The following is a 27,381-nucleotide window of genomic DNA, read 5'->3' as shown; positions in this document are numbered from 1 at the left end:
TTCTGGAGAACTGGCTAGAATGGCCAAATTCGCCTCAAATCAGGTGCGTAAAACCCTAAAATTCAGAAATTTTCTTCAATGAGGAGTTCAGATTGTGTCATCTGACAATGAGTCGAGTTAGTTAGAAGTTTAGTCATCAGATGTGATAGTAATTTTCTTAGGAAGTAAACTGTTGGGAAAGGAAGCACTTTACTTCCTTGTTCTCCCCAAATTTCCTCAAAAGGTGGAAAAGTGCACAATTTAACAACAAAATATTACATAGAGTTTTAGATTTTAGAAAAAAAAAATTAATCTTATACTCGGATTCTCATAATTTCATTTTTAGAATGATAATGTTATAATAACTGTTTTAAGAAAATAACTCCATTAAAGTATGTAAATGTTTTAGATTAAGTGGAATATTAAAACATTTTCACTTTCTTTTTTCCAATTTTAATTAATTTCCAATGTACTTACCACTGATTTAGATGAAAGTTTCCATTATACGTAAAACTTAAATATTCTGAACAAGCATCACTTTTGCCACTATGATAATTATCCATATTATATAATAACAGCACACACATATTAGCGAGACACTGACAAGCTGTTACATTTTTACCTGACTATAAGAAATATTTATTACTAAAGATTTACTAATTAATACACATAATTTTAATTTTATATTAAAAGTTTTTATGTTTAATAATAAAATCATTTTAAAAACTATCAAAATGGTAATATTATACTATAAAAAATATTAATTATTACTCCATAATCATTTGTTATATATATAAAAAACTCTATTAACTCTATATAAGGTGCATTAATTCTAACATGAGAAATTTAAATCATTTGAAAAATTTATTAATCCATGTTAAAAAGCAACGTAAACCTAAAGATAAACAACTTGAGTTAAAATTTTATAAATTTTCTTGTATTTGTACAACATTAACAAGCTATTACTTATTGTGACATTGTCACAATGCTCTCAATTTTAGTAGTCTTCCCCTGTATATCATACTTTTCCTGTTAACAATAGACAGTCATGTTGGTCATCTATCTAACTCTGTTCAGGAGAACATTTTTGAATTCTAATAACATGACTTCCAGTCTAAACTGGAAGTTCATATATAGTTAATAAGGGCTTCCTGCTGCTAAGTTTTCCCTAAATAGTTTCTCAACTTTCAACTATCACAATATTCTCGAGATTAAAGAAAGACAGAGAGACAGTTGGACAGATGCCAGTGGTAATTTATAGGTCTCCAATATTTGAAAATTGCAACCCAGTTATATGTTCATCTTTCATTAAAAGTGAAAAATAATTTACAACTGAATAAAAGATTAAAAGCATAATTAACTTGAACTAGTAATGAAAATTACTAGTTCAAGTTAATTATGCTTTTAAAGATATCTTAAGATAAAGATATCTTAAGAGTTTTAGAATAATTTATTTATTACTTAAAAATACATTACAATTTTATCTGAAAGATTTAGCTTCAAAACTATTTACTGGAATTTTAATGGAAAGAGTTAAATGTAAAGGTTTGAAAATATTATTTTAATAAAACAGTTTAAAAATAATCAATACAGAAAATCTTTAAGCAGTGATAAAACCTTTTAATCTAATCCAAATCATTCAATCATTGTATCAAGAGTTTATTGTATAAATGAAGAATAGTGTAGACCAACAATATTCTTTCCCAAATTGAAATTTCACTATGTCAGGTAGTCACTAAATCAAGAGTCCATTGAATATGATTTAATTTAGTTCAAAAGTTTTAATATGCTATTAAAAAATCAAAAAGTTAATTCATTTAAATAACTATATTAACTTTTAGAAATTATACTATTTCACTTAATAAAGTAATGTTTAATCATTAAGAGGTTTAAATCATACTAACTTTGCAATTAACAACTACTGCCTGAAAGTGATGAACAAAGAAATTTGACTGTACTGATAGACCATTCTGAAATAATTAAAATATTTAAATTTATTATTTAAAAAAAAAATCAATTTTATACATTAAATTTTTTAGTTAATACCTGATATCTTATAGTAGTTTGAGAAGGATTATTAGTGATTAGTTCCTTTTTTGCTACACAAGATCCTCCTGTTAAGACACGCTAAAACAAACAGAATTAAATACTGAACTCCTGATCATAACGTTTTAATTAGATGTATTTTTATAATTTGAAAAATGGAAATTATATTTTCAACTAATGTAAAGAATTATTGTAAGAAAAATGTGTTCAAACATTAATTTAATTAATAAAATATACTTAGTAGTATAACTGTCAATAGAATGAAATTGTTTGTAAACAGTCAAATTCACTTATAGAATTAGATCAAAATTTCTAACTTTTGTTTATAAATAATAAAATAAAATTGTTTAGTTTTAAATGTAAGCATATTATAAAAAGAAACAATTAAGTTATATATAAATAAGAAGTAAATACGACTATCAAGAAATTCAAAACTTTAATTTATTTAAACAGTGCACACATTTTTATTACTTTTGATAATGACATCTTTAAGCAATACCATTGAAACTATCATAAAATAAATTTTTAAAAAAATAACAAATTCAATGGCATCAAGAACATTCTATAAATGTTCTGTATGTACAATATAAATGTTTATATTCATTCTATATATTTGGTTACAGTTAAAGTAGGATTTTTAAATTAAAAACTGTAATATGCAAGTAAAACTTAAAATTCTGATAAAATAAATACATTAATTTCTTTAAAAATTTTTGAGTATCTTTTTGAATATTATAACAGCTAATTTATTATTCAATTTAATAAATATATTGTGTCTTTTGTATAATGATTATTGTAATTTATTGTTTAATATTAATTAATAAATTGAACAATTTCATAATAAATTTATAGCTATATACATCTGTTTGTCTTAGATAACAAATTTTCAATACTAATAATTTAAATATTTAGTTTTCTTTCCAATTTAAAAGTAAAATTAAAAGAAATAAAAATGGGATAAGTAAGATAAAAGTTTATTCCATTTATAACTAATAAATTGAAATATAAATCAAAATTTAACTTTAACATTAGAGAAATATTAAATTTTTAATTTGCTTTTAATGTACAATATGCAAAATATTTATATCTTTATTGTTTAAATATTTAACATTATAATTTAAATTCTCAGTCTCTTAAATATAAAAGAAAACTATAATTGAAAAGTTATAACCAGGAACATGGTAGTAAGTTCTGGATTTAATTCACCGAAAAATACTCTATAGACACGTAGTATGAGTAATGTCTAATTCTAATATTAATAATTACTGTAATTTTAAAATACTTTATAATCTCTTACCAATTACAGAAAACTTTAAATGATGATATGATGCAAATATACATTGGATAACATATCAAAATTTATAGAAAAATTATTGGTTAAAGATCAAGTTAACATAAATGTTAATCTCAATTTAGTAAAATTGGCATTTTCCTTTTATTAAAAATATTATATCATCATATATTTTTATTACTATTATCATTAATGTTCAATATATAATAAATATAAGTTAAGTTAATCTTAGTTAATAAACTACTATTAAACTTCTATTGTTTAGTCCTATCTGTGCATACAGTTCTATCCCATTACATCCTTGTTAGAAGTGATTACATAAACATTATTATTTTACAGCCTGTTCTCAAATTCTGTTTCGTATCTTAGAATGGAAGAAAAGATAACATTACATATTACAATGTCAATTTTGTAATTGACACTGATACTTTATTTCCAGTAGGAACCATCTCCACAACCTACAAAGGAATGGTTAATGTACATTGTACTAATATACACTGGCAAAAGATATACAGGATTGTACTATTCTTTTTCAAAAAAAATCAATCGGAGGAAACACTTTTATCTCCACCTGTATATCTAGAAAAATTATTTATAGTTCATTATCACAGTCATAAAAGCAGCTCTTTTTCCAGTGTCTGCTATTATTCCAATTTCAATTGGCCAAAAGTATCAAGATTTTTGAACTCTTTCAAAATTATAAATAACGGATTATGAAATTTATTCATAACCTGCAAGATTAATATTTGTAATCATTATACATGTTAATTTTAATTAATAATTTAATAAAATAAAATTTTTTCATGTCTCTTTCCTGATTCATAGCTATTTGATCCTAAATTGCTGAAATATGTTTAGAACTATGTCTGGTATTTTCAGTTATTCAAGTATTTTTAATAAGTATTTTCTCATTAAAATATATTGTCAAAAATTAGTATATTATTACACATTGGATAAGTCTGAAAATAGTTTTTACTACATAAAAAAAATGACATTTAAGATTATAAAAACTAATCACTTTATAAAGTTGGAGGTAAGACTATAAAAATTTCTAAAACAATTATTTAAAATTTTAACCTTTATAACTTAAATGGTGTTTTAAATAAAGAATTTTAAAGATATTTACATACAGTCGACCCCCCTATAATTATGGTCCCTATAATTACGATTCCTATAAAACTACAAAAAAATATACGTATTTTGGAAATGTTGAGTCGGATTAGTGTAGAATTGATTAATTTTATGGAAGAAAACCTTTCAATCAGCCGTAGTCCGTAAACTTGACACGTGTCGGGCTGTGATTGGAATGACTTGTAAGAAATCGGATTCCTAATAAATTGGAACGTATCTATATCTTATAGGAAGGTCGACTGTACACTTATTTTACTTTTAATTTTGTATTTTGATCTATTTGATTCTACATTATAATTTTTTTATTTTAGTATTATAAAATTATGTTTTCTTAATACTTTGAATAAATAAACAAATAATTTTTATTGCTTTGACAGCAATACAAGATTTGATTATATATAATCTCACAATTATTAATTATATATTAATTATTATATTAATACTCAAAAATAATCTTCAAAATTTGCAGTCTATATAAATTTTATACACTCCATTTATATCTTGGTATAAAATATTATAATTATCCCAGAGTTTCATAATTACACAAGCTCTTTACATAAAATAGTATTAAATATTAGAGTAATATAACTGTTAACTAAGAAATTTTGTGATTTAAATTTTTAAAATTTATAAATAGGTTAGCAAAAATACTTTCCATAACTTTCTAGTCAAAAAATACTAATTAGCATTGTTTTTGTTTATAATTATAACTACTTTTTTAATTGTAGCTTTATTCTATGCTCTTTTTTCATTAAAGCAGGAAAAACAGATTATTTTATTTATCTTATTCTATTCAGAATAGGAATACAAATATTCAGATTTATTGAATCTTTTAATATAAGGCCTAATGCAATTTAAATGCAAATAAAATATTACAAGATATTTATTGCATGCATTTAGAATAATTACATCATCATTTGAAAATATGAGTAAATTGTATGATAAATATTACACTCCTTTCTGTCATAATTTTTTATTAATCATACACTTCTAAGACATATGATCTTAATTGTCATTTTAATCATGTGATCAAGTTAAACAAAAACATGTAATAAAATGACAGGTATTCTTAATATTCTTGCTGAATATTCAACTTTTACTTTTTTGTTTGATTCTTTTTTAATTCAAATATCGTTCTTTTTCTTTTGTATGATGATAAATAGGTATATACATAAGTCAATTTCAACTATAATTTGAAATACTTAACTATTGCTTATTGCCTTCAAAATATTTTATATACTTAAATGTATTTAAATAAAGTAAGAAAAGTATAGTATGAACACAGAGATTTTTTAATATTTTTTTAATATAAATTTAATATAACTTCAATTGAAATTTAAAAAATATATATTATTAATACATACATCACCAAACGATCGCCTAAATATCGGGCTATAATACGGCTAATTAAATGATTGGAATAAAGTAATTTGACACTAGAGGTAGACTAGATTCCAATCATTTAATTAGCCGTATTATAGCCCGATATTTAGGCGATCGTTTGGTGATGTATTTACTACTCGGGCTATGAGTTGTTGATATTTATATATATTATTAATACGTTATCTTCTATGCTTATGATATACTTAGTTTATGAATACGTGCTGTATTAATTTTACTACATAATGTATTATGTTTCACTTAACGGTAGTTCATAAAAAGTATAAAATTTATTTAAACTAAATAATAATTTATTAAAAGAATTGATTTACCTGACCATCTTTACCAGGTGGACATTTGCAAATTCCATTAGGATCATGAAATTCTTCAGGACAATAAATACATCTAACAAAAACATATTTTATAAAATAAATATTCTTAAAAATATTATTCTCAAATATAAAAAATATACTACACTCTCCCTAATCTGAACCAATTATTTTATGTAGTTGTTTGAATTAGTGGGGTTATAAAGGAATGGAAATCAAATATATTGGCACAGAACCAAAAACAAATTTCAGGAAGATGAGTGTAATAATATAAATGCATTCATGTAATGAAATAAATAATATTAATTATATTTTATAATTATGACAGGAAGCTTTACTGCCATGCTTCATTTCTTTAAGGCAACCTAAAACTTGGGATCTAGTAACCATTTTAAAAGTCTGTTCGGTCAGGTGTTTTCCACATGTGAAAACCTAATGACCAGGGTTCAATTTGGAACCAATCAGGTTACACCTACGTGTGGGTGCGCGATTTGGGGATGTCTTTTGTTCGAGTCAGTCAGACGAGCAGGACGTGCGGTGTCCAGTCCGACCGTTATAACCGTTTCTTTGTTATATATTAAACAGTGATCTACGATTAGAGTTCTATACACATTAAGAACCTAACAAAGTCATACTCATTTTATAAGTGAGTTAAAAACTATAATATATTTATTATGAAAGTTTGTGTTCATAATAAAAAAACATTAGAGATGATTGCCCCTTCACTAATCCCTGGATTTACACCTGAAGTAGTACATATCTAGTTAATGATTTTTTAATTCCATATTTAGCACTTATATTTATGTTAAGATGTGTAGTCCACATTAATTCTAAACTTTTGTTGTATTTTTAAAAAATAATGTATGATCTATTTTTGTTTTTGGCCAAAACATCTGGTTGTAAAATGATTAAAACTTAATTAATTGGAATTTGGATTAGTGAGAGTGCACTGTATATAATACTTCAATTAATTTGCTCAAAAATATGTAAGTATAGTAATTCCCAATAAATGGAAACATTTCAATTTTTAATATTAAATTATAAGTCAAAGTTTCACTAAATTATTTGTTTGTAATTTATCACCATCACAATTAATGCCAATTAGTTAAGTAAATAATTATTTAAACATGTAGTATATTCAATACACCCAATTCTGTTTTTACACAAACTTTTTTAAACAATTTAAAAAAAATACTTTGTCAAGTGTGATCCTAATTAGGATATTTGTTAAATCATTAAAGTCATATTATAGAGAATTATATAAAGGCCTAGTCAAAATACGAACACAGTCATTAATAACTAAATTCTTTCATAAAACCACTGTAACATAAGCACCATAGGACATTATTGCTAATGTTGTTCATGAATTCACAGAAAGAACTTTGCCTGTGGATGAAGTGGATGATAACCAAAGCATTTTTATTGATAGCAGTGAATATTTCAATCATTTTCAATTGTATGCATTTATTGTCAGAAAGTGACAGCAAATAAAATCTTATGTATAACTCACATTACATATTTTACCTAATTTTTATGTTTTTTTGTTTTTCAAATAAAATGTATGTTCCTGTAATTCATTTTAATTTATGTGCATTGTATATGAAATAAAATTTGACAACAGACAAAAAAAAATAAGATTCTAACAAGATTTTTCGTATGGTTTATTTCATTATTTTGTTGATTTCTTAGGTCAGAACCTATCTTCTAATTTTCCATATATACAATATATTTTTTTATTCATAATTTCTGGGAACCAATCTATCACATAAAAACAGAATTAGGTGTACTTTATGAATATAGTAGCTGAATTTAAAAACCTGTAAGTAAACTGTTTATATTTTCTAAAGTTTAAGAAAAACTCAAATTAGAAAAATAAAAATTAAATAATGCAAAAATAAAAATTATATTCATATGTCCTGAATGATTGTAATTAAAATATACCTAGTAAATGCTCTCTGCAGTGATATTTAGTAGCACAGGTGCAACTAAATCTGGTATGGTGACATTTCCATAAAAATAAATTAATACCAAAACTCATCATTGTAGTACTTTTGGTACTGAAAGCAACAAAAAAGCAGTTTCCTCTATATAAACACATATGTTGCAGCCAAGTTTAGGGTATAAAATGACCACTGTTTAAGCAACTGTTTTCAATAGCGTTCTTAGCAGCTGTGATGGCCATCACACTTTGCCAGAATGTGCATTTCTTGTGAAGTTATTTTCATAAAGCAACTTCACAAGAAATTGTAGATGCATTTCAGAAATATTTTCATCATAAGGAATTTATTCCAATGACCATTTACACCACAAGCTCTCATGAGAATGATCTCTCAATTTAAAGAAACAATGTCTAGGAGTTTTTAATCATCTGTCCAGGTGAGGATACAAATTTATCTATTCACTAATCATTGAAGATGTTGTTGAACAGTCAATGAATAATGTTGTATGTTCCAGTAGTGCATGACTGTTGTCACAACAGTTGAGTATATTCTATGGCACAATGTGGAAGGTAATGACAAAATTGGTGCATTGTTATCCATATAAAGATCAGTAAAAACCTGCAGTTTCTTGCTGCCAACAGAGAAACCTGATTTACCTTTGTATTGGCATTCCTTGCTAGAGGCCAAATGATCTTTCAGATTATATTGGCCTGTAATATAGCTATTATTTAATAATTAAATATTCAGTAATTTTGTATAGAAGGTGTTAGGCATCATTTCTTGATAAATTTAATAACTATAAAAAAAATTAAAATTTATTTCTTGACATGCCCACTTTTATTCCTTGGAATGAATAAAAGTGAACTTATCTTGACTATGAAACATCTCATGGAGCAACAAGGCACATTTTCACTTCTGTGGAACACTGAAAACTGTAACTCATGCATTTGGGCCATGGAAAGCTATTTTGTTTTCCAGCAGATTCCACAGCACTTATCTAAAGTTACAATCCAGTGTGGATTCATTGCCACATTTGTCCTTGGCCCATTCTTCTTCCACAAAGCTAGTTCCAATGTAACATGCTCTGTGATGACTTAGAAATACTGAGATATCCTCAACACTTTTGTTATACCCTAACTGCATCTTTGTTGTAATTAGGGTACAACAATACCTTGAATCAATCAATTTCATGAAGATGGAGAAGCTCGCCACATACTGGATGATGTTTACAGCAGTTTCTTTGACAACATTTCACCAATAACAAAGTGATTAGCATTTCCTATCACCTGGCCATCTCATTCTCTGGATCTTAATCCATATAATTTTTGGTAAGAGGATGCTTAAAAATGTGGTTTATTGAGGACATGTTGCAAATTTGGTAACCTTGAATGACAGTATCATATTGCATATAAGAAGCATCCAGAGAATAAATTAAAGTGAACTGTTGAACACACTGTTTACTTTCAGGTTTTACACCTTCAGAATGGGAACCACATTAAGCAGTATCTCCTGTACCACTCTCTGTACAGCATGAATGTCTAGTACAAATAAAACGTGTTGTATACAGTGATAAAAATGCCATAGTGGTGAATTTTGATACTAATTTTTTTAATGAAAATATCTTCTGCTTGTTCTGAAATGTCACCATACCAGATTTAGTTGGACTTCTAAATATCTCTTTGGACAGCATTGATCAGGGAAACTTAATTATGATCACTCAGTATTTTAGTTAATAAACCTAAAAAAATTAGAATAATTCATTATTGAACAATAAAAATGAATTCTGTTAAAGTTAAAATAATTTCTTAATTACATCTTACCTGGAATCTGTACTGTCTGGCCAAGTAAAACTGGGACAAGGAGAACAGGAGTGCTCAGTGATATTATACTCATTTAATTTTTCAACTGAAAATAGTGTTTCTCCATAAATTATACACATATTAAAACTTTATATTAATTAACATTATGTAAGTTTTATATTTTCATCATTAGATAAGTTTAAGAAGTCATAGTGAAAATAAGTAAATAAATCAATCACTTCTGAGACAAATAATAATTTCAGTTGTAATCTATCAATGTCAAAGGCAATGTACAAAGTTACATTCAGATGCACAAGCAGCCTTTGAACATCTGTGCAAACAGATGTAAGTTGTCCAGATAAAACTTGGAAATAATAATTTGTAATACAGGTAGATCTTGACTTTCATATTTGATTTTTCTAAATTATTTTTCACATGCCAAATTCATATTTTCACATTTTCAGCTGACAAAAATTTTTAGCTATTAGACACTGGTCCTTTCTGCCAGTTTTGGATTTGGTAATAAGGTGGTCATTTGTGAAAATTAATTTTTATCTTTTTTTGTTTAATCTATGGTTTTAATGTTTTAAATAATATTTTTTTGAACTGTACTGTATTCAGTGTAAAAACTGAACTTTCATACTTTATTAATTAAGAGATTTTATAAGTTTTCTCTTTAGCTCTCAGAGAACTGACTCCTTTTGTAACATGCAATTTTATGATTCAACTTTTTGTACATATTTTTCAGGAACACATTATGCCTGAAAGTTGAAGATTGCCTGTAATATCCAGTGTCTTGATATTGCAAGTCTTACTAAGACTTGGAATATCAGGATATTGAATATTGGTATGCACGACCATTTCTGAAACACCAAAATACAGTACCATTTTATTTAAATTCTGGTATTTCGTTATTGATACAAAAACAAAACTATCTTTTCAGTAAAATGCAGAAAAAGTTGGTAAAACATCTTTCATTCTTATAAATTTATTAATAATTTTACAATAAATTTGTAAGAGAGAAAAAGTATTCAGGCAGAAAAAATGTATGATCAATACAAAACAAAATTAACAAAATCAGTTTACTATTTCATTATAACTATACTTTTTTCATCTAAGAATGCACTTCATCAAAACAAACCTTCTCACTGTGTTTGTATCATTCTGTAATGAATTCTATGTTTTGCCTGTTCATTTTGGCCACATGTTACAGATGTGGCCAAAACAGAACATTGGCAAATTAGAATAAAATCTATAAACAGAAGAAAAATTACAAAATTTATAGATTGCAATAGAAGAAACAGCAAAAACAAAGATATTCTTGTATAATTTATACAAAATGTACTTGCATAAAAATATTTAAAATGAATGTTGAGATACTTTGAATTTTAAATCTTTCTATTGAAACATCTGTATTGAATCACTGTTTATAAATAATGTATATAACAAAAAATAAGAATTTTTTTTACATCTATACTATTATTATAAAGAGGTAATGTTTGTAAATTTGTTTGCAGCAGGTAATCCTCAGTCTCTTAAATATAAAAGAAAACTATAATTGAAAAGTTATAACCAGGAACATGGTAGTAAGTTCTGGATTTAATTCACCGAAAAATACTCTATAGACACGTAGTATGAGTAATGTCTAATTCTAATATTAATAATTACTGTAATTTTAAAATACTTTATAATCTCTTACCAATTACAGAAAACTTTAAATGATGATATGATGCAAATATACATTGGATAACATATCAAAATTTATAGAAAAATTATTGGTTAAAGATCAAGTTAACATAAATGTTAATCTCAATTTAGTAAAATTGGCATTTTCCTTTTATTAAAAATATTATATCATCATATATTTTTATTACTATTATCATTAATGTTCAATATATAATAAATATAAGTTAAGTTAATCTTAGTTAATAAACTACTATTAAACTTCTATTGTTTAGTCCTATCTGTGCATACAGTTCTATCCCATTACATCCTTGTTAGAAGTGATTACATAAACATTATTATTTTACAGCCTGTTCTCAAATTCTGTTTCGTATCTTAGAATGGAAGAAAAGATAACATTACATATTACAATGTCAATTTTGTAATTGACACTGATACTTTATTTCCAGTAGGAACCATCTCCACAACCTACAAAGGAATGGTTAATGTACATTGTACTAATATACACTGGCAAAAGATATACAGGATTGTACTATTCTTTTTCAAAAAAAATCAATCGGAGGAAACACTTTTATCTCCACCTGTATATCTAGAAAAATTATTTATAGTTCATTATCACAGTCATAAAAGCAGCTCTTTTTCCAGTGTCTGCTATTATTCCAATTTCAATTGGCCAAAAGTATCAAGATTTTTGAACTCTTTCAAAATTATAAATAACGGATTATGAAATTTATTCATAACCTGCAAGATTAATATTTGTAATCATTATACATGTTAATTTTAATTAATAATTTAATATGAACAAACACTAAAATTGCATTCAATTTGACACCCAAATTTGACATTTTAACAATTTTTTTGAGAAAAAGAATCAGACTTAAAATTTGATCAATAATTTAATGAACAACTAATCATATTGAATGCGACATTCAAATTAAACATTTTAACAAATTTTAATTAATAATTTAAAATNTTATATAATATACTTGTCGAAATTCCCCCGGGGGAGATGGACAGGATTAAGGCTTACCGTAAAGTACTCTGCTTCTATTTATACTATTTTAGATGCGGTTTTTTGCATTTTTGATTGTATTTTAATAGGGTACGTCAACAGAATATACACTACAAAGGGATTTTTCGATATTCCCCCCGCAGGGGAGAGGGACAGGATTAAGGCTTACCATGAAGAACTTGGCTTCTATTATACTATTTCAAATGCGGTTTTTTGCGTTTTTGATTGCGTTTTGATAGGGTATGTCAAGAAAATGTACACTAAGAAAATGTACATTTTTGAAAAATTTCCCCCACGGGGGAAGTGTTATTCATTTATAATAGATACATTTTGAGCCACAACAACGCGTGGTGGGGTCTGCTAGTTTAAAAATAATTTTATTTACTGTCTTCAAAATTCTGAGTAAAATATGGATATTTTTAGCCATATTGTTGTTTTAGAGATTTTAATTATTTCAAAATATTTCAAGAAATGCTGGATTCAAAATTCTGAACCTGTGAATCCAGCATTTCTTGAAATATTTTGAAATAATTAAAATCTCTAAAACAACAATATGGCTAAAAATATCCATATTTTACTGATTTTATATTACTTATACTTATTAAAAATATTTTTGTTTAGCTCATCTTTTTTATTCAAATAAAATCATTTTATTAAATTAACTTACTTGATTATATGGACATGGTTCACATTCAATCACGTCACCATTTCGAGATACCAGTTTATGGTTTGTTTTACAGATACAAGACATTCCTGTAGTGAAAATATTAATATTAATTATAAAACAGTATAATATTATTGTAAAAGATCATTTAAATTGATAGCATTCACTAAATTTTCCTAAGAATTTCATTTTAATAAACTATAAAATATTAAATAAAAATGGACAAAATTGCTATAAAAAATTACAATGAAACAAATGAACACCTGCCTCTCATTAATTATTTTTGCTTTTGAATATATCACATAATGATATAATTATATATACAATGCTGTAGGAGGTAAAAACTGATACCTGAATAATTTAAAATTTTTATATTTCTTACAATTGTAGTTTTCTTTCTTTCTTTTTTTTTCATTTTTGACTCTTGATTCAACTAAGATATTTTCAGAAATATAACAAATTAATATTATAAAGAACAATATATATAAACTAATAAAGGATATAACATGTTTCAATAATACATAAACATGAGAAATATAATATGGTAAGTTTAATATCATTTAAATAATATTAAGTGACAGGAAATAGCTGTTGATTCTAAATTATAGGATTGTAAAATAAATATACAATATTTGCAATTTAAAATTATCATCATCTTAAGAAGGATAAATAACTAAATATTGTAATTATGTTATTTCATTTTTAAATGTTAACATAAATCATTGAAATAGAATACATGCATATGTCTAAATACTGAAAACTAATGTGTCATTTAGAATAAATTTCTTTTAACATCTCCATTAACATCATACAAAAAATAATATTTATAATATTTAATAATTTACAATAAAAAAAAAATACTAATTTATATGCTGTTATTCAGTAAATTATTTATATGTTAATGCAAGTCAAATGTTAATTACTGAATGCCATAAATGTAATAGAAAAATAAATTTATGTAAAAAAATTTTAAATAAATTTGACATTATGTCTTATATTATTTAGTCTGAATTACTAACAGTGTCACATTTATTTGTATGTTTTTGTGACTACATTAATTCTGTAACAATAATGTTTTATTAAAGTGTAAATATTCAATCTTATTGGCATTTTAAAATATCATATTACATGCATATCAGATTTTGAATAAAATATGATTTATGTCTGAAATAAATAAATAAAAATATGAAAATAAAAATTTAAATATATTATTTGATCAATTATATCAATAGTTTCAAGTCCAAAAAATACTTCTTTTAAGTTTCTAAAAATACAACTTGTTCAATTTTTAAAACTGTTCTGTTTAACAAAAGATCCAAAAATAAGATTTGATCTCAAAAACATTTATTCATTATTTTCAACAGATATCTTTAGTTTTAAAGGACTAATTTTTGAGTGAAACTTATTTTAAGGAATCAGAAACAAGATCCTTTAAATAACAATTTGAAACCTATATTTATATTTACTGAAGAGCCAAAAATTATGCACTATTTAATTGATCATTAGTCATTGCAATGAACTGTAGTACATAACTATATATAATTTATCATCTTTAATTTTTAATTTCTTCATATTTTTTAAGATTTAACAAATAATCATTTAAACACCTTTTGAAACAAAAACAAGAAAGCAATAAACCATTAGTGTTGCAAATTATGTAGTCCATACATATGGAGCTATCACATAAATCAACCTTTTTTAATTTGGAGAATGCAATACCATAATCGTCAACTAGAAATGAAAATGCTAAAATAAACCCTATAAAAAATGGAAATATATATAATGTACCATACTTTCCAGCATATAAGACGACTCCTGACTTTTACAGTTAAAATATAGAGTTTGGGATATACTCGCCATATAAGACTACCCTGGCTGTCCTTGTATCCTATTACTGTACCTCCTTCTCTGCCTCTCAGATCTCGCACATGAGTGCCTGCGCCACTTCACTGCAGTCCTCAGGAGCGAGATCTAAGAGGCAGAGAGAGAGGTGTGGTAATAGGATACATACAATAACGGGCCGGACAGGTGAAAGATGCGTGTTTTTCTGGGCACAGTGCCGCTCTATCTCTATCCTTACCCTGGGCATCCCAGCCGACTGCAGAACCCTCCCTATAAGATGACCCCCGACTTTTGAGATTTTCCTGGGTTAAAAAGTCATCTTATACACTGGAAAATACAGTAATATTTGAAAATAGATATCAGGATCGTTGTTTGTATAATATTATCAGTCAATACTAATATAAAAATGAAAAACACATTAACTTCATTTTTCTTATATAATTAAAATTTATAATATACAAGCAATTGTAGATAAAATATTTCTTAAATAATTTTATAACTAAAGTATAAAGAATTAGTTTTAACTAAAATATTTACAAGAATGTATGAGATCATATATCATTATTAAATTCTGTATCAATTTCAATTTCATAAAATATGTGTATAATATATGTAAATTATTATTTACTAAATAATCATTATGCAATATGATTAAAGTACAAATACAATGCTTAAATATTTACAAGATCTTCAAATGATTTGGAATATCAATCTAAATTCTGCAATATTATGATTCACAGATTTACCAATGTTATTTTGCTATCTTATGAACATAAAAATCAAGTTTGTGCAGATTTTTATAGTAAAATATTGTTGATGAATCTGTGAATCACAATATTAATCTGAATCTAATAGATAAATAAATGGTTATTTAAATTTAATAACAAATTTTGAAAATCTAGATAGGAAAAATAATTTAGAAATGAAAGGAGTCAAATAATATGTCAGAACAACAAGCATAAAATTATAAAAAGTTAGAGAAAACAAGCAATTATTTATTGTGACATCGTTACAATGCCAGACTGCAATTTTTAATCATATTTTTAATTTATTTAATTTAAAATACATGCTCTCCACCTCAAGTTAGTAGTGGCTTGCCCCTGTATATCATACTTTTCCTTTAACAACAGAGTCGTACCAGTCATCTAACACCTTTCAGGGAAAAAATTTTTAAATCAAAATCACGTGGCTTCTGGTTTGCACCAGAAGTCCATATATAGTTAATCAAGGTCTCTTTCCACCAAGATTTCTATATCTAGTCTTGTCTTTCACCTATCTAACTTCATTCTTGAGATTAAGGAAAGACAGACAGCTGGGTGGACAGAAAACAGTGGGAATTTATAGGTCTATAATTTTTTCAAATTGCAGCCTAATAAAAACAAGTGTCAATTAAAATATGGAAAGAAAAATTAGTAAGAATTGTTAATTTCTGGTATTATTTTTGATTGTATACATATTTCTAAAACTGGTAAGAAACAAAAATTTGCATATTTAAATACATAAAAATGTTTTACAGTCTGTTAATTGAAAATGTGCTTAATTTTAACACTATTGCATTTATCTAATCAGAAAGATATTTTTTTTGTGTATATTATTTATGTTAAATAAGGCATACGTAAATTATGTATGCCTCATTTATCATATAAACTTTATAATTTTAATTAATACAAAAAGGTAATGAAGCAATCAGTTTGTTACGCATTATTCATTTAGTAACTTAAAGCATTATAAATATTAATCTCACTATTTGCATTTTTATAAAATGTTATGAATTGAAACTTGAATAAAAATAACATTTTGTATAAAATGATACAATTTCAATTTTGCTTAAATAAATACATGAGAATATCATTGTTAATATGTTCAAAAATCTAAAAGAATTACATCTCATTTAGTAAGGTAAAAATTATATTTTTAAAAATTAATTTTGAAATTATAAAGCACTTATTGTGTTGGAAATATGGCTATCTAAAGTTTCAAAAACAAAAATAGTAAATTCTATACTGAAAAATTTATTAAAATTGAAAACTGGAAGATAAATTCATAAAAAATTCTATGTAGAATAAGAAATATGAAAAATAATATTTCTTAAGTATCTTCAAACTACAGTAGAACTCTGATTAACAAAAAATCTGTAAGTGAATACATTATTTTTCTTATACTGTAATTCATAAAAGAAAGTTTAATTACAAAGTGATTTGTTCTTGTTACCTTTTATCATTTAACTTCAATGTAAGATAAATCATACATATTAAACTGTAATTACAATAATACACATCTTTATTCTTAAAATTATCTTATGTATTAGCAGTATAATAAATGATATAGAAAATGTTGCTCTTATATATGATTAAATTCACTAGGGTATAAAAAGAAGCTTAAAAGTGCTACCATATAAATATTTTCTATTCTTAATTTTTAATCCAAAATAGCAATAGCTGTTTTAGCTGAGTTTTCAGTTATCCAAGATAGTATCATTTCACTTTATCTCTAATAATCAAGATTCTGCTATATCATCATCCATCTTTAGGTATTTTCTTCTAAAGAGAATGGCACCAACATGAAAGCATTTAAATAAATTCAATTTTTGTTTTAGCTTTCTGCTTGTACAAAACATTTGGTTGAATTGTGTGATTAAAAATCTTTCCTGCAAAAATATTAAAAGATAAAATATATTTTTATCTATTCAAAACTATCAGAATATTAATCATATATTCAACAGGATAACTGAATAATGGTACCTATATTCTATTTGTGTACTGTTTATATTATGTTAAAAGACATATGACGACAACCCAGATTAATATGTTCCATTTTTACAGTCGGTCTGTCAAGCATCTATTGTGTTCTTTGTACCAAAAAGATACACTATTTGATATAAGCAATAAATCACATTAGTCTGAATAAAGAAAGAAGAATTCATTGTTCTTTTATACGTCATGCATTATATGTTTTATGCATTTAGGATTTTCTAAATATCTGAACATCCTGCCCAGCGGAAAAAAAAAAAAACTTGCTTCATCTCACATAGACTTCAAATTAATTATAAATTCATTATTGCATTGAAACCATCATCCAAATACAAAATAATTCCCAAATTTGTCACACTTTTTTTTTCAAAGGAATGTAAATCAAAGGAATGTAATAAATTTGAAAAATCACTTTTTATCCGGAGGATCATTGCGGACTATTTATACCATTTCCTAGATGTTACAATAGATTTTTCTTAGAAAAATTAAAACTTTAAATGCAAAGTTTGGGATCAAATCCAAATTTGCCCGGAAACAACCGATAACAATGCCAATTCATCAACCGTGGTAGCAATTAGATTACGTCTAGAAAACCTGGCTAAATTAAATGGTGTCTGCTGCCAAAAACCTGTCCTTATCAGACAATCATCTCAGGACGAATTTCTAAGGTGTCTTCACACAAACAACCGTGCAGAGAAAAGAAAATGCAATAAAAACTTAGAAATTACATAAAATAAAATCAATCGATTCAAATAATATCAGAGACTGGTGTTTAAATATACAAAATATTGTATCCAATCCCCAAATTTTGATAAATCAACTGTAATGCTTTAACAATCAATCAGAGAGGTGCTCAAATGTATTTTGTGTTTAAGGATGCAAATTATATAAAGATTTTTGCAGTAAAAACTCACCATCTTCCGATTTTTGCTGGTATTTACTTTGCTCGCGGGTTCCACACTCGATACAGTTCAAGCGAATAGTATTGTAATATTCTGTATCTTTGCACGACATGGGATCGATGAGGGGGAACGAATAGAAGGAAAAAACACAAGAAAAGCATAAAAAAATACCCGACAACAGCAACCAATTCATTTTCCCGCAGCCGTCAAGAACCAAACATCTTCACCGAGCCTTCAATCGATACGCCATCTAGCGGAAGGTGAATGCAATAATGTCAGAATGGTTACTGAGAACGTTTGTTTGTTTATTAACGGAGTCAAAAGTCAATGACTTTTGATAAATAGGTTCACAGTCAAATAAAAATAAAAGTAACGTATGATCGTAAAGACGCTTACGAAACGAAATTGCTAGAATTACTATCTAAATTAAGATTTTCCAAAGTTTGTGCGCTATTTAATTGTTAAAGAAGTAGCAAAATATTGTCGAGTTTCTATCGATTATAAATCGATTTATGTTTGTTTGTATAAGGAAAATATGAAATTCTCCGTATTTTAAATAAATGTTGTTTTATTTTAATATTTTTATTTTATTTAATTTAAAATATATTCTCTCCACCTCAAATTATTACTAGTAACTTGCCCCTGTACATCATACTTTTCCTTTAACAATACAATCGTGCTAGTATCTATCTAACACCTTTAGAGGAAAAATGTTTGAACTGAAATAACGTTATTTTTAGTTTATGTGGAAAGTTCGTATATAGTTAATCGGGGCTTCCTGCCTCTAAGGTGTCCAAATCTGGTTTTGTTTTTCATCTATCTAACTCCATTCTCGAGATTAAGGAAAGACAGACAAACGGATGGACAGACGACTGTAAAAATTTATAGGTCTACAATTTTTTCAAGCTGTAGCCCAATTGTTAAGTTTGTTCCATGCCAACAAACTTAAGTATTTGGTTGTATTTATTAGAGTCTTTGTCATGATCCAAGTGATATCCTTCTTGTTGAATTTCTTAGTTTTTTTTTTAAATTTGACACGTTTTTTTAATGAATATCTTATAAAAGATTTTTCTGAATTTGCAGCAAATATATTAATATAAAATATGACTGACCAGACGTCCAGTTCTAGCTATACAGTTCGATTTTTAAGCACTGTCCTCCCTCCGGAAGTACCTCGAGCCGGATGTTAACTTGTCTTCTTATTTGGGATCTTCCAAAATAATTTATGTAATATCTCAAAAAACTATTCATTCACATTATTTTCTGGAATATCCGAATAACTTGACGAAGACGAGGAGTTTAAAAAATTTATAAGGGTTGTTTAGGGGTCTTATAAAGTCTTTATAAGTTAGGACGCTTTCCTCGTCATCTATATACTGTGCAGTACATAATACAGTATATATGTAGCCTATGATAATCTATTAGTGCAATATCCTCTTTTATTTGGAAATGGCTACACTATATAAGATACATTGTTTTGTTTTTCGCAACAACTAAGGGAAAAAATTTACTACATCTGAAAAGTTAGTTTTTTTTTTACTCTTCCCGCCTGCGGGTTCTCCTGTTTTTTCCGATACCCATTGTGGATAGGTCAATCGGGTGGAAACGAATGGCCTGGAAGGCACATTATAACAAAACCTAGAGGCCCAAAATATGTGGAATGGATCGCCCATGAAAAATTTCTAGGATTTTCGATTGCCAGGATTCTATTCCGGATCCCCAAAGCAATAGATTGACGCCTTAGCTGGTTAGGTCTTCAGATCGTGGCGTATTACATATTTTAAACCACCATCGAGGTATTTAAGTTAACAAATCCTTTACTTTGAAAAGAGTTTCATGAATCATGACTGTTTGTAATCGTTTTATAATTTTATTCTGATTTATAATACAGTACTAATAATTCTGTTTCATAAGATTACAGTTTGTGAAACATTTGAGATCGATTAGAAAATTGATCGTAAATGTTCCATAAATTGTATAATCATACGCCTACTAATTTCAAAATATGCAAGATTTTATTTGCATTATATATTTAGGCTAAAGCAATTATTTATTTTACACAAATAGAAATAAGAAGAATATTTACACGAAATGTTTATTTAGTGATAAGGTTACGCATTTGTGTTGTAATACTTCGTAACTGTGTTACGCAATGGATTAGAATACAAGTTCTTGCACAACTTGAATTTCTGATTTTATGGACTTTTTACATTGAGATTTATCAAGCCGAACAATAATTATATCAATAGTTCCACAAAATTTATAAGAATACAGTATATAAATAGAACAGTTGCAACTAGAGGGAAAACAAGGAGAAGTAGTCTACTCCTGTAAACACGTGTCTTTGGTTCTCTTGGTTTTTCCACTCCTCCTGTTTTTATCTCTACTCTTGCATTTCTCGCATCTGCATAAACGCAGCTTTAGCGAGAGCGAGAAACGAGAAAATGAAAAACGTCCTACATAATCGCATGAAATAATTGAATCAAAAGCAAATTTGTAGTAATTTTTTAAAATATACTTTGAAGATAACTGTTATATTCCTGTTATATTTTATAGATGCAAGTACAAACATCTATCTTAATTAGGGTTTACAGTATTTTGAAAGTCGGCGAGAGCGATTGTTTAAAGAAAATATTTTCGTTAAAAAGATCATTTATTGCATATTGTTATTACGATATTTTACTTTTAGTGAATTTTGTGTCAAATGAAAATGATGAACCAATAAAAATTACAGCAATACACATCCATAAGTTTTCTTTTTCACTTTCTTTTCAGGAACCATACAATTGTTATTAATGTTACGAGAATTAAGTGGAGATAATTCTGGGCGATTTCCTAATGTAAATCTTTTAATACAGGAAATGATGGACTGATTATCCGATTGAACCGAACGAATGGAATCTTGTTCCTATTAAGAACAATTTATTAATATATAAAACATTAATTTATTTAATAGTTGATGAAAAATTAGAAAACTTTAATGAAATTAACTTTAACAACTGTGAATTCTCTTGATTCTGATTCTTTTAATTCTCCATATTCATTCACTTCATAAATCTGTTTGAAATATCTATTGAATTTTTTATCATCATAACTATCTTCATCGCCCCTACTTTCTTCTGCGCTATCATCACTCACATGCTCACATTTGTATCCATTTTCAGAAGATACAACTGGGTAAACGATATCTGATGGAGATTCTTCACTACATGGTGGCTTAGTTACTACTAAACGATGAAAATTTCGAAATTGATTTTGAAGCTGTAAACATAAAATAAATTTATAAATAAATAATATGTTTTAATTTATACTATTTTATTTTAAAATGTAATTTTTAATACCTGAAAGGATTCTCCGAGATGTAGAGCATGTTCTGTAGAACATGGCATACTTCTAAAAGACGCAGCATCAATCTTATCATCACCCATTCCAAAGGATGAGTAAGTTGTCTCCCTCATTTTTCGAATTTCCTTTTCTAGTTTTTTTTCTTCGTCTCTCCTTTTCTTTTCTTCCTTTTTCATTTTCATTCTCATTTTTGTTCTCTTGTTTAAAATTTCTTCGTTTATTGTATTTTCTAAGATACTTTCTTTAAATCTTGATCTTATCCACCACGAAGACATCTTCGATTGAGCGATGTATTATTGTTATTATTCTTACAATAATTTAATTATTGTTGAATAATTAATCGATTATTTCTTATTAATTTTATTCTTTTTTATTATTAAATTAATATACTGTATATTAAAATATTTACAATAGGAGATCAAACAATTGTACTTTAAAATACTAATTTCTATTGCTACAAGACAAGCAAACTTCCCAAAAAATGAAAAAAGCGCCGTTTATAACAATCAGTTTGATGTTAAATATCGTATCAGTGAAAAAGTTGGTTCATTATCTATATAAGATGTCAAAATCAGTACGTTTTCTCCTTTAAAAGAAACATCCCACGTATTAACATAGTAAAGTTTTTTGTCCTAAAGTTTATTTCTTACTTCTATAATAACAACGTGGTTATATTTTAAAAGACAAAATAGTGGAAATATTAATGTTGGAGTGATAATTTTTAAACGAAAATATCAGTTTATAAAATGTTTAATTTAATAAAACAGAACTGCCGGAACCCGGGATCGAACCAGGGACCTTTAGATCTTCAGTCTAACGCTCTCCCAACTGAGCTATTCCGGCGATGTTAATTAGGTTCAAAATAAGTAATAAATAGATTTTTAACAATTAAAATATCAATTACTACTGTAAAATTGTAATTTGACTTTATTTCGCCGTTTTTATCATATGATTTACTAATATTTAAATATATTTTATTAAAAAATGAAAAGTTTTTCTATTTATTAATTAATTTATAGATAGGAATGGGGAAAAACTATTATTAAATTATCGGTAGAAACGTTTTGTATTTTTACAGTGAAAAATTTTAATTAAAATTTATGAAATATTTTCACAGATGATTTTGGTGTTATCGAAATAAAAACTGGCCGCTGGAGTTCGGAATTTTTTTATTTTTTTACTTAAAAATTTACTAAAAGCGATTTATGGATAACAAAATATCATATGCTAAACAGCGATTTGTATTGTATGTAATGTTTTGACATAGTTATTTGAAGGACAAGTTGAAAATGGTTTAATCGATATAAATTCACAAAACTTTTATTATACCGATTTAAAAAAGTTTATAAATTTTTATTTTAAAAGAGTAACAAAGAAAATGCATGAACGGTACATAAAAATTTTTATTTTATTTTTATGTAATTCTATTCAATAATATTAAATAGTATTAAAAGAATCTTAGTAATTCTTTACATCATTTTGTCATTGTTATATAGTCCTATAATGTTTACAATAAATTTTAAAAATTAATAAAAGTTTTTTTTTTTTTAAATTTTCTTTTATAAAATAGAAAATTTTCATTCAGAGTATAATTACATTCTATTATACTACAGTATTTATATTATGGTTGACCTATTTGAAATCATCACAGTTATCTATGCATGAAAACTGTAAGATATTATTGAAGATGGAGAAAAAATTGAATTAAAAACAGATCAGTTTTTTAAAATATTTTTTTTAAACATCAAATAATAAATTTATTTTTAAATTAAAATTCTTTAACTGTAAGAGTTATGAAAGAGTGGTTTAAATCAATTTACTAGTATCCAAAACTTTTTATAATAATAGAAAGTAGTATGGACAGGATCGTCGAGAGGGGGAACTTGGGACGAAAACTTAGAGGTTTGTAGTGGTTCCTACTTCGATAAAATCGACGTTATTTCCACTAATAAAAATTAGAATCTTTAAGATTGCTTTTTATTGATAAAGAGATATTCTACGTATTTCATTTGTTCAAAAATAACGTGGCAAAAGACACTCCATACAAGATCTGTACGGCCTCATACATAGCTTCATTATTTAAATATAATATTATTAAATTAATTTTCTTATTACTTTCCCGACTGTTATAGTATGGCGATCCGGCAAAAAATGACCTCCCCAGATTTTTACATTTTTGGACTCAGGAGACCTTGAAATGTCGAGAAATTCAACAACACAATTCACTTAATTCAGGGATAATTTCTATATGTATGGATGTTAGTGTGTGTGGGGGAGCATGATTTTTTTTACGCTGTTTGAAGCTTAATAACTCCCGTGCTTTTTGTCGAAAATTTCTGAAATTTTGCAGGGAGGTTTGTGTTAGAGGAATTGATGCTATTAAATTATGGTGATTAAAGGTCGAAGGAGTTAAATCTGTAATTCAAGCTGTTTTAAATCCAGTCGGATTACTAAGAAAAACGGTTTTTATCTTTACTTTAAATAATTATATTCAGTCTCAATTTATAAATGACAGGACAATAATAAATAGCTGAACATTTCGTAATCTATTGTAAAAAATATTATGTAATAAGTACAGATATACAGATACAATACACTTAAATAGAATGAAAGATGCAAAACATTTCCAGATAAACAACACTCAAACAGGAAATAGAAGCTAAAATGTTAAAGGATTGTTGAATATGTATACAGGTTTAATAGAGCATAAAAATAAATTAATTTGAAAATATTATTTAATATAATAAAATCGAATTAAGGAAAAGTTAATTATTATTATAAGCTTACAAATGATCAATTTATTCTAGTTAATAATACTAATAATTTTAATTTCTGTTTTTATCTCTCTCCCTATAAACCTTTTAATCATGCCCATATGGGGCTGGCTAAGTTAGAGACGGGGTTCGATATATCCATGACAGATCGCATTCGAAAATTCCCAGGTTATAACATTTTAAATATCGTTTTAATTATAGAAATTTAATTCTCGTAAATTGATCCGATTAATAAATTACATATGTCTTTTTTAAAACGGAAATATGAAAATTTGTTCAATTAAAATATTGATCTACAGTACTATAATTAAAACAAGTTACATTAGAACATGGTTTCCCAACGGAGTCGGCATTGACCCCTAAGCCCACCAGTGCCAAGCGGTCTTCGTGCCCTGAACACTGGGAGTTCGGTCGTGGGTTTGCGCCTCGCTCGGACGGGCTGGCCACGTGGAGTTTTCCGGATTTTCTCCACATCTGTAACGCCTAAATAGGAGCCAGTTTTCCTTAAAAAGACCTCCCGGAAGGCATTCCCCTAGGCAGATCGCCCAAATGTTGCGTTGCCATAACTTAACCAACAACAACAACAACAACATTGACCCTTAGGGACCGATGAAAGTTTGAGAGGAAATCAATAAAATTATGCAATATAAAAAATGTATTTAAAACATAATTAAAAATTTTCATTATTTTTCGCTTTCAAATAAATTTAGGAAGATGCGTTTTAAAAATTATGTACGAGGACTGAGAGTTTTTAACATTTTAAATTTATTCTCTGTTCTCACAATAAATATAAATGTTCTGCGTATATTCAGTCATCGACACATGTTACTTTCATATTATATACTGTATATATATGTTTATTGTAAGTATCGTATAAGCCTACACTCTTTGTTTAGGTAGAGATGTATGACCCTGCTCCCTCGTGAAATATATTTTTAGGTTGGAAAGGTTGAATAGATTAGAAATTATCGTCAAGCACAATCATCAAAACATCAAAAGAAACTATTTTTTAATTAAAAAAATTGGCTTCATTTGATCATTATAAGTATGTTATTTTTAGTATAATATATGACTAAATGTATTCTAACGCACACAATTTATTATTGGTGTTTTAAATTAATATTTTATATATGTTACCGCTAAAGCGCGAAACTCGTTAATCTGCAGATTACCTAGCTAATCCCCTAGTTAATCTAGCTAGTTAATCTGCAGATTACCTAGCTAATCTGCTTAACTAGCGTGATCCGTTAAAGTTGTGAAAATTGTTCCATTTCTCAAATTACCTGCAGATAATGTGCAGAGTATCTAGGTAATCCGCACATTACCTATTAGGCACTCGGTAAAGTGAAAGTAAGATCTTTGCCACAAATAAATGTACCACAAATAGGTGTGCTTGTCGCAGAAACCAATTGCTATGAAATTCAAAGTGTCACCAATCTTTAGACTGCACAATTGGATAATGTTACCTATGGTGGGTAAAATGGCGGCTCGTCTCTGATTCCAGCAAAGAGAAAAAAGGAAACAGTGGGGACGCACGTTCAAACCTAACCTAACCTATTCTAATAATTTGGTTGGTAATAATTATGGTAATTTATTAAAATAGATTAGGTTAGAGTTCAGATAGATATTCAAAGTCCCGAAATTCCATAGGTGGTTATCTATATAATAATTTCCCTAATTGTATTAATATTTTAAATCGTTTGATTTTTTGTATGTTTTTTAATTGGTTGATGATTGATNCTCTGATTAACAAAAAATCTGTAAGTGAATACATTATTTTTCTTATACTGTAATTCATAAAAGAAAGTTTAATTACAAAGTGATTTGTTCTTGTTACCTTTTATCATTTAACTTCAATGTAAGATAAATCATACATATTAAACTGTAATTACAATAATACACATCTTTATTCTTAAAATTATCTTATGTATTAGCAGTATAATAAATGATATAGAAAATGTTGCTCTTATATATGATTAAATTCACTAGGGTATAAAAAGAAGCTTAAAAGTGCTACCATATAAATATTTTCTATTCTTAATTTTTAATCCAAAATAGCAATAGCTGTTTTAGCTGAGTTTTCAGTTATCCAAGATAGTATCATTTCACTTTATCTCTAATAATCAAGATTCTGCTATATCATCATCCATCTTTAGGTATTTTCTTCTAAAGAGAATGGCACCAACATGAAAGCATTTAAATAAATTCAATTTTTGTTTTAGCTTTCTGCTTGTACAAAACATTTGGTTGAATTGTGTGATTAAAAATCTTTCCTGCAAAAATATTAAAAGATAAAATATATTTTTATCTATTCAAAACTATCAGAATATTAATCATATATTCAACAGGATAACTGAATAATGGTACCTATATTCTATTTGTGTACTGTTTATATTATGTTAAAAGACATATGACGACAACCCAGATTAATATGTTCCATTTTTACAGTCGGTCTGTCAAGCATCTATTGTGTTCTTTGTACCAAAAAGATACACTATTTGATATAAGCAATAA

At 26.6% G+C, this 27,381-nt stretch overlaps 2 protein-coding genes and 1 non-coding gene across 3 annotated transcripts; all 3 read right to left on the bottom strand.

The window, feature by feature from the left end:
• Positions 1-458: 458 nt before the first annotated feature.
• On the bottom strand, positions 459-10,825 carry LOC111624695. The gene is made up of 6 exons (XM_023367604.1): positions 9,917-10,825; positions 6,160-6,232; positions 2,026-2,106; positions 1,884-1,949; positions 602-605; positions 459-525 (listed from the first exon to the last, which is right to left on the bottom strand). Exons 1-6 carry the CDS (start codon positions 10,033-10,035, stop codon positions 494-496), a joined length of 375 nt encoding a protein of 124 aa, XP_023223372.1. The 5' UTR covers positions 10,036-10,825; the 3' UTR covers positions 459-493.
• Positions 10,826-20,868: 10,043 nt separating this feature from the next.
• Positions 20,869-22,486, bottom strand: LOC111624698. Its single transcript, XM_023367610.1, has 3 exons — positions 22,090-22,486; positions 21,740-22,009; positions 20,869-21,656 (listed from the first exon to the last, which is right to left on the bottom strand). The coding sequence occupies exons 1-3, from the start codon at positions 22,366-22,368 to the stop codon at positions 21,477-21,479; spliced, it is 729 nt and encodes a 242-aa protein (XP_023223378.1). The 5' UTR covers positions 22,369-22,486; the 3' UTR covers positions 20,869-21,476.
• A 377-nt stretch (positions 22,487-22,863) lies between these two features.
• Positions 22,864-22,936, bottom strand: Trnaf-gaa. The gene has a single exon. It is a non-coding gene; the product is annotated as a tRNA-Phe (tRNA).
• Positions 22,937-27,381: the final 4,445 nt, after the last annotated feature.

Source organism: Centruroides sculpturatus, unplaced genomic scaffold (assembly GCF_000671375.1).
Source record: "Centruroides sculpturatus isolate CEXI.00-Female unplaced genomic scaffold, Cexi_2.0 scaffold358, whole genome shotgun sequence".
NCBI lineage: Eukaryota > Metazoa > Arthropoda > Arachnida > Scorpiones > Buthidae > Centruroides > Centruroides sculpturatus.
The sequence above is the reverse complement of the archived record's forward strand: the minus strand, read 5'-3'. Positions and strand labels throughout refer to the sequence as shown.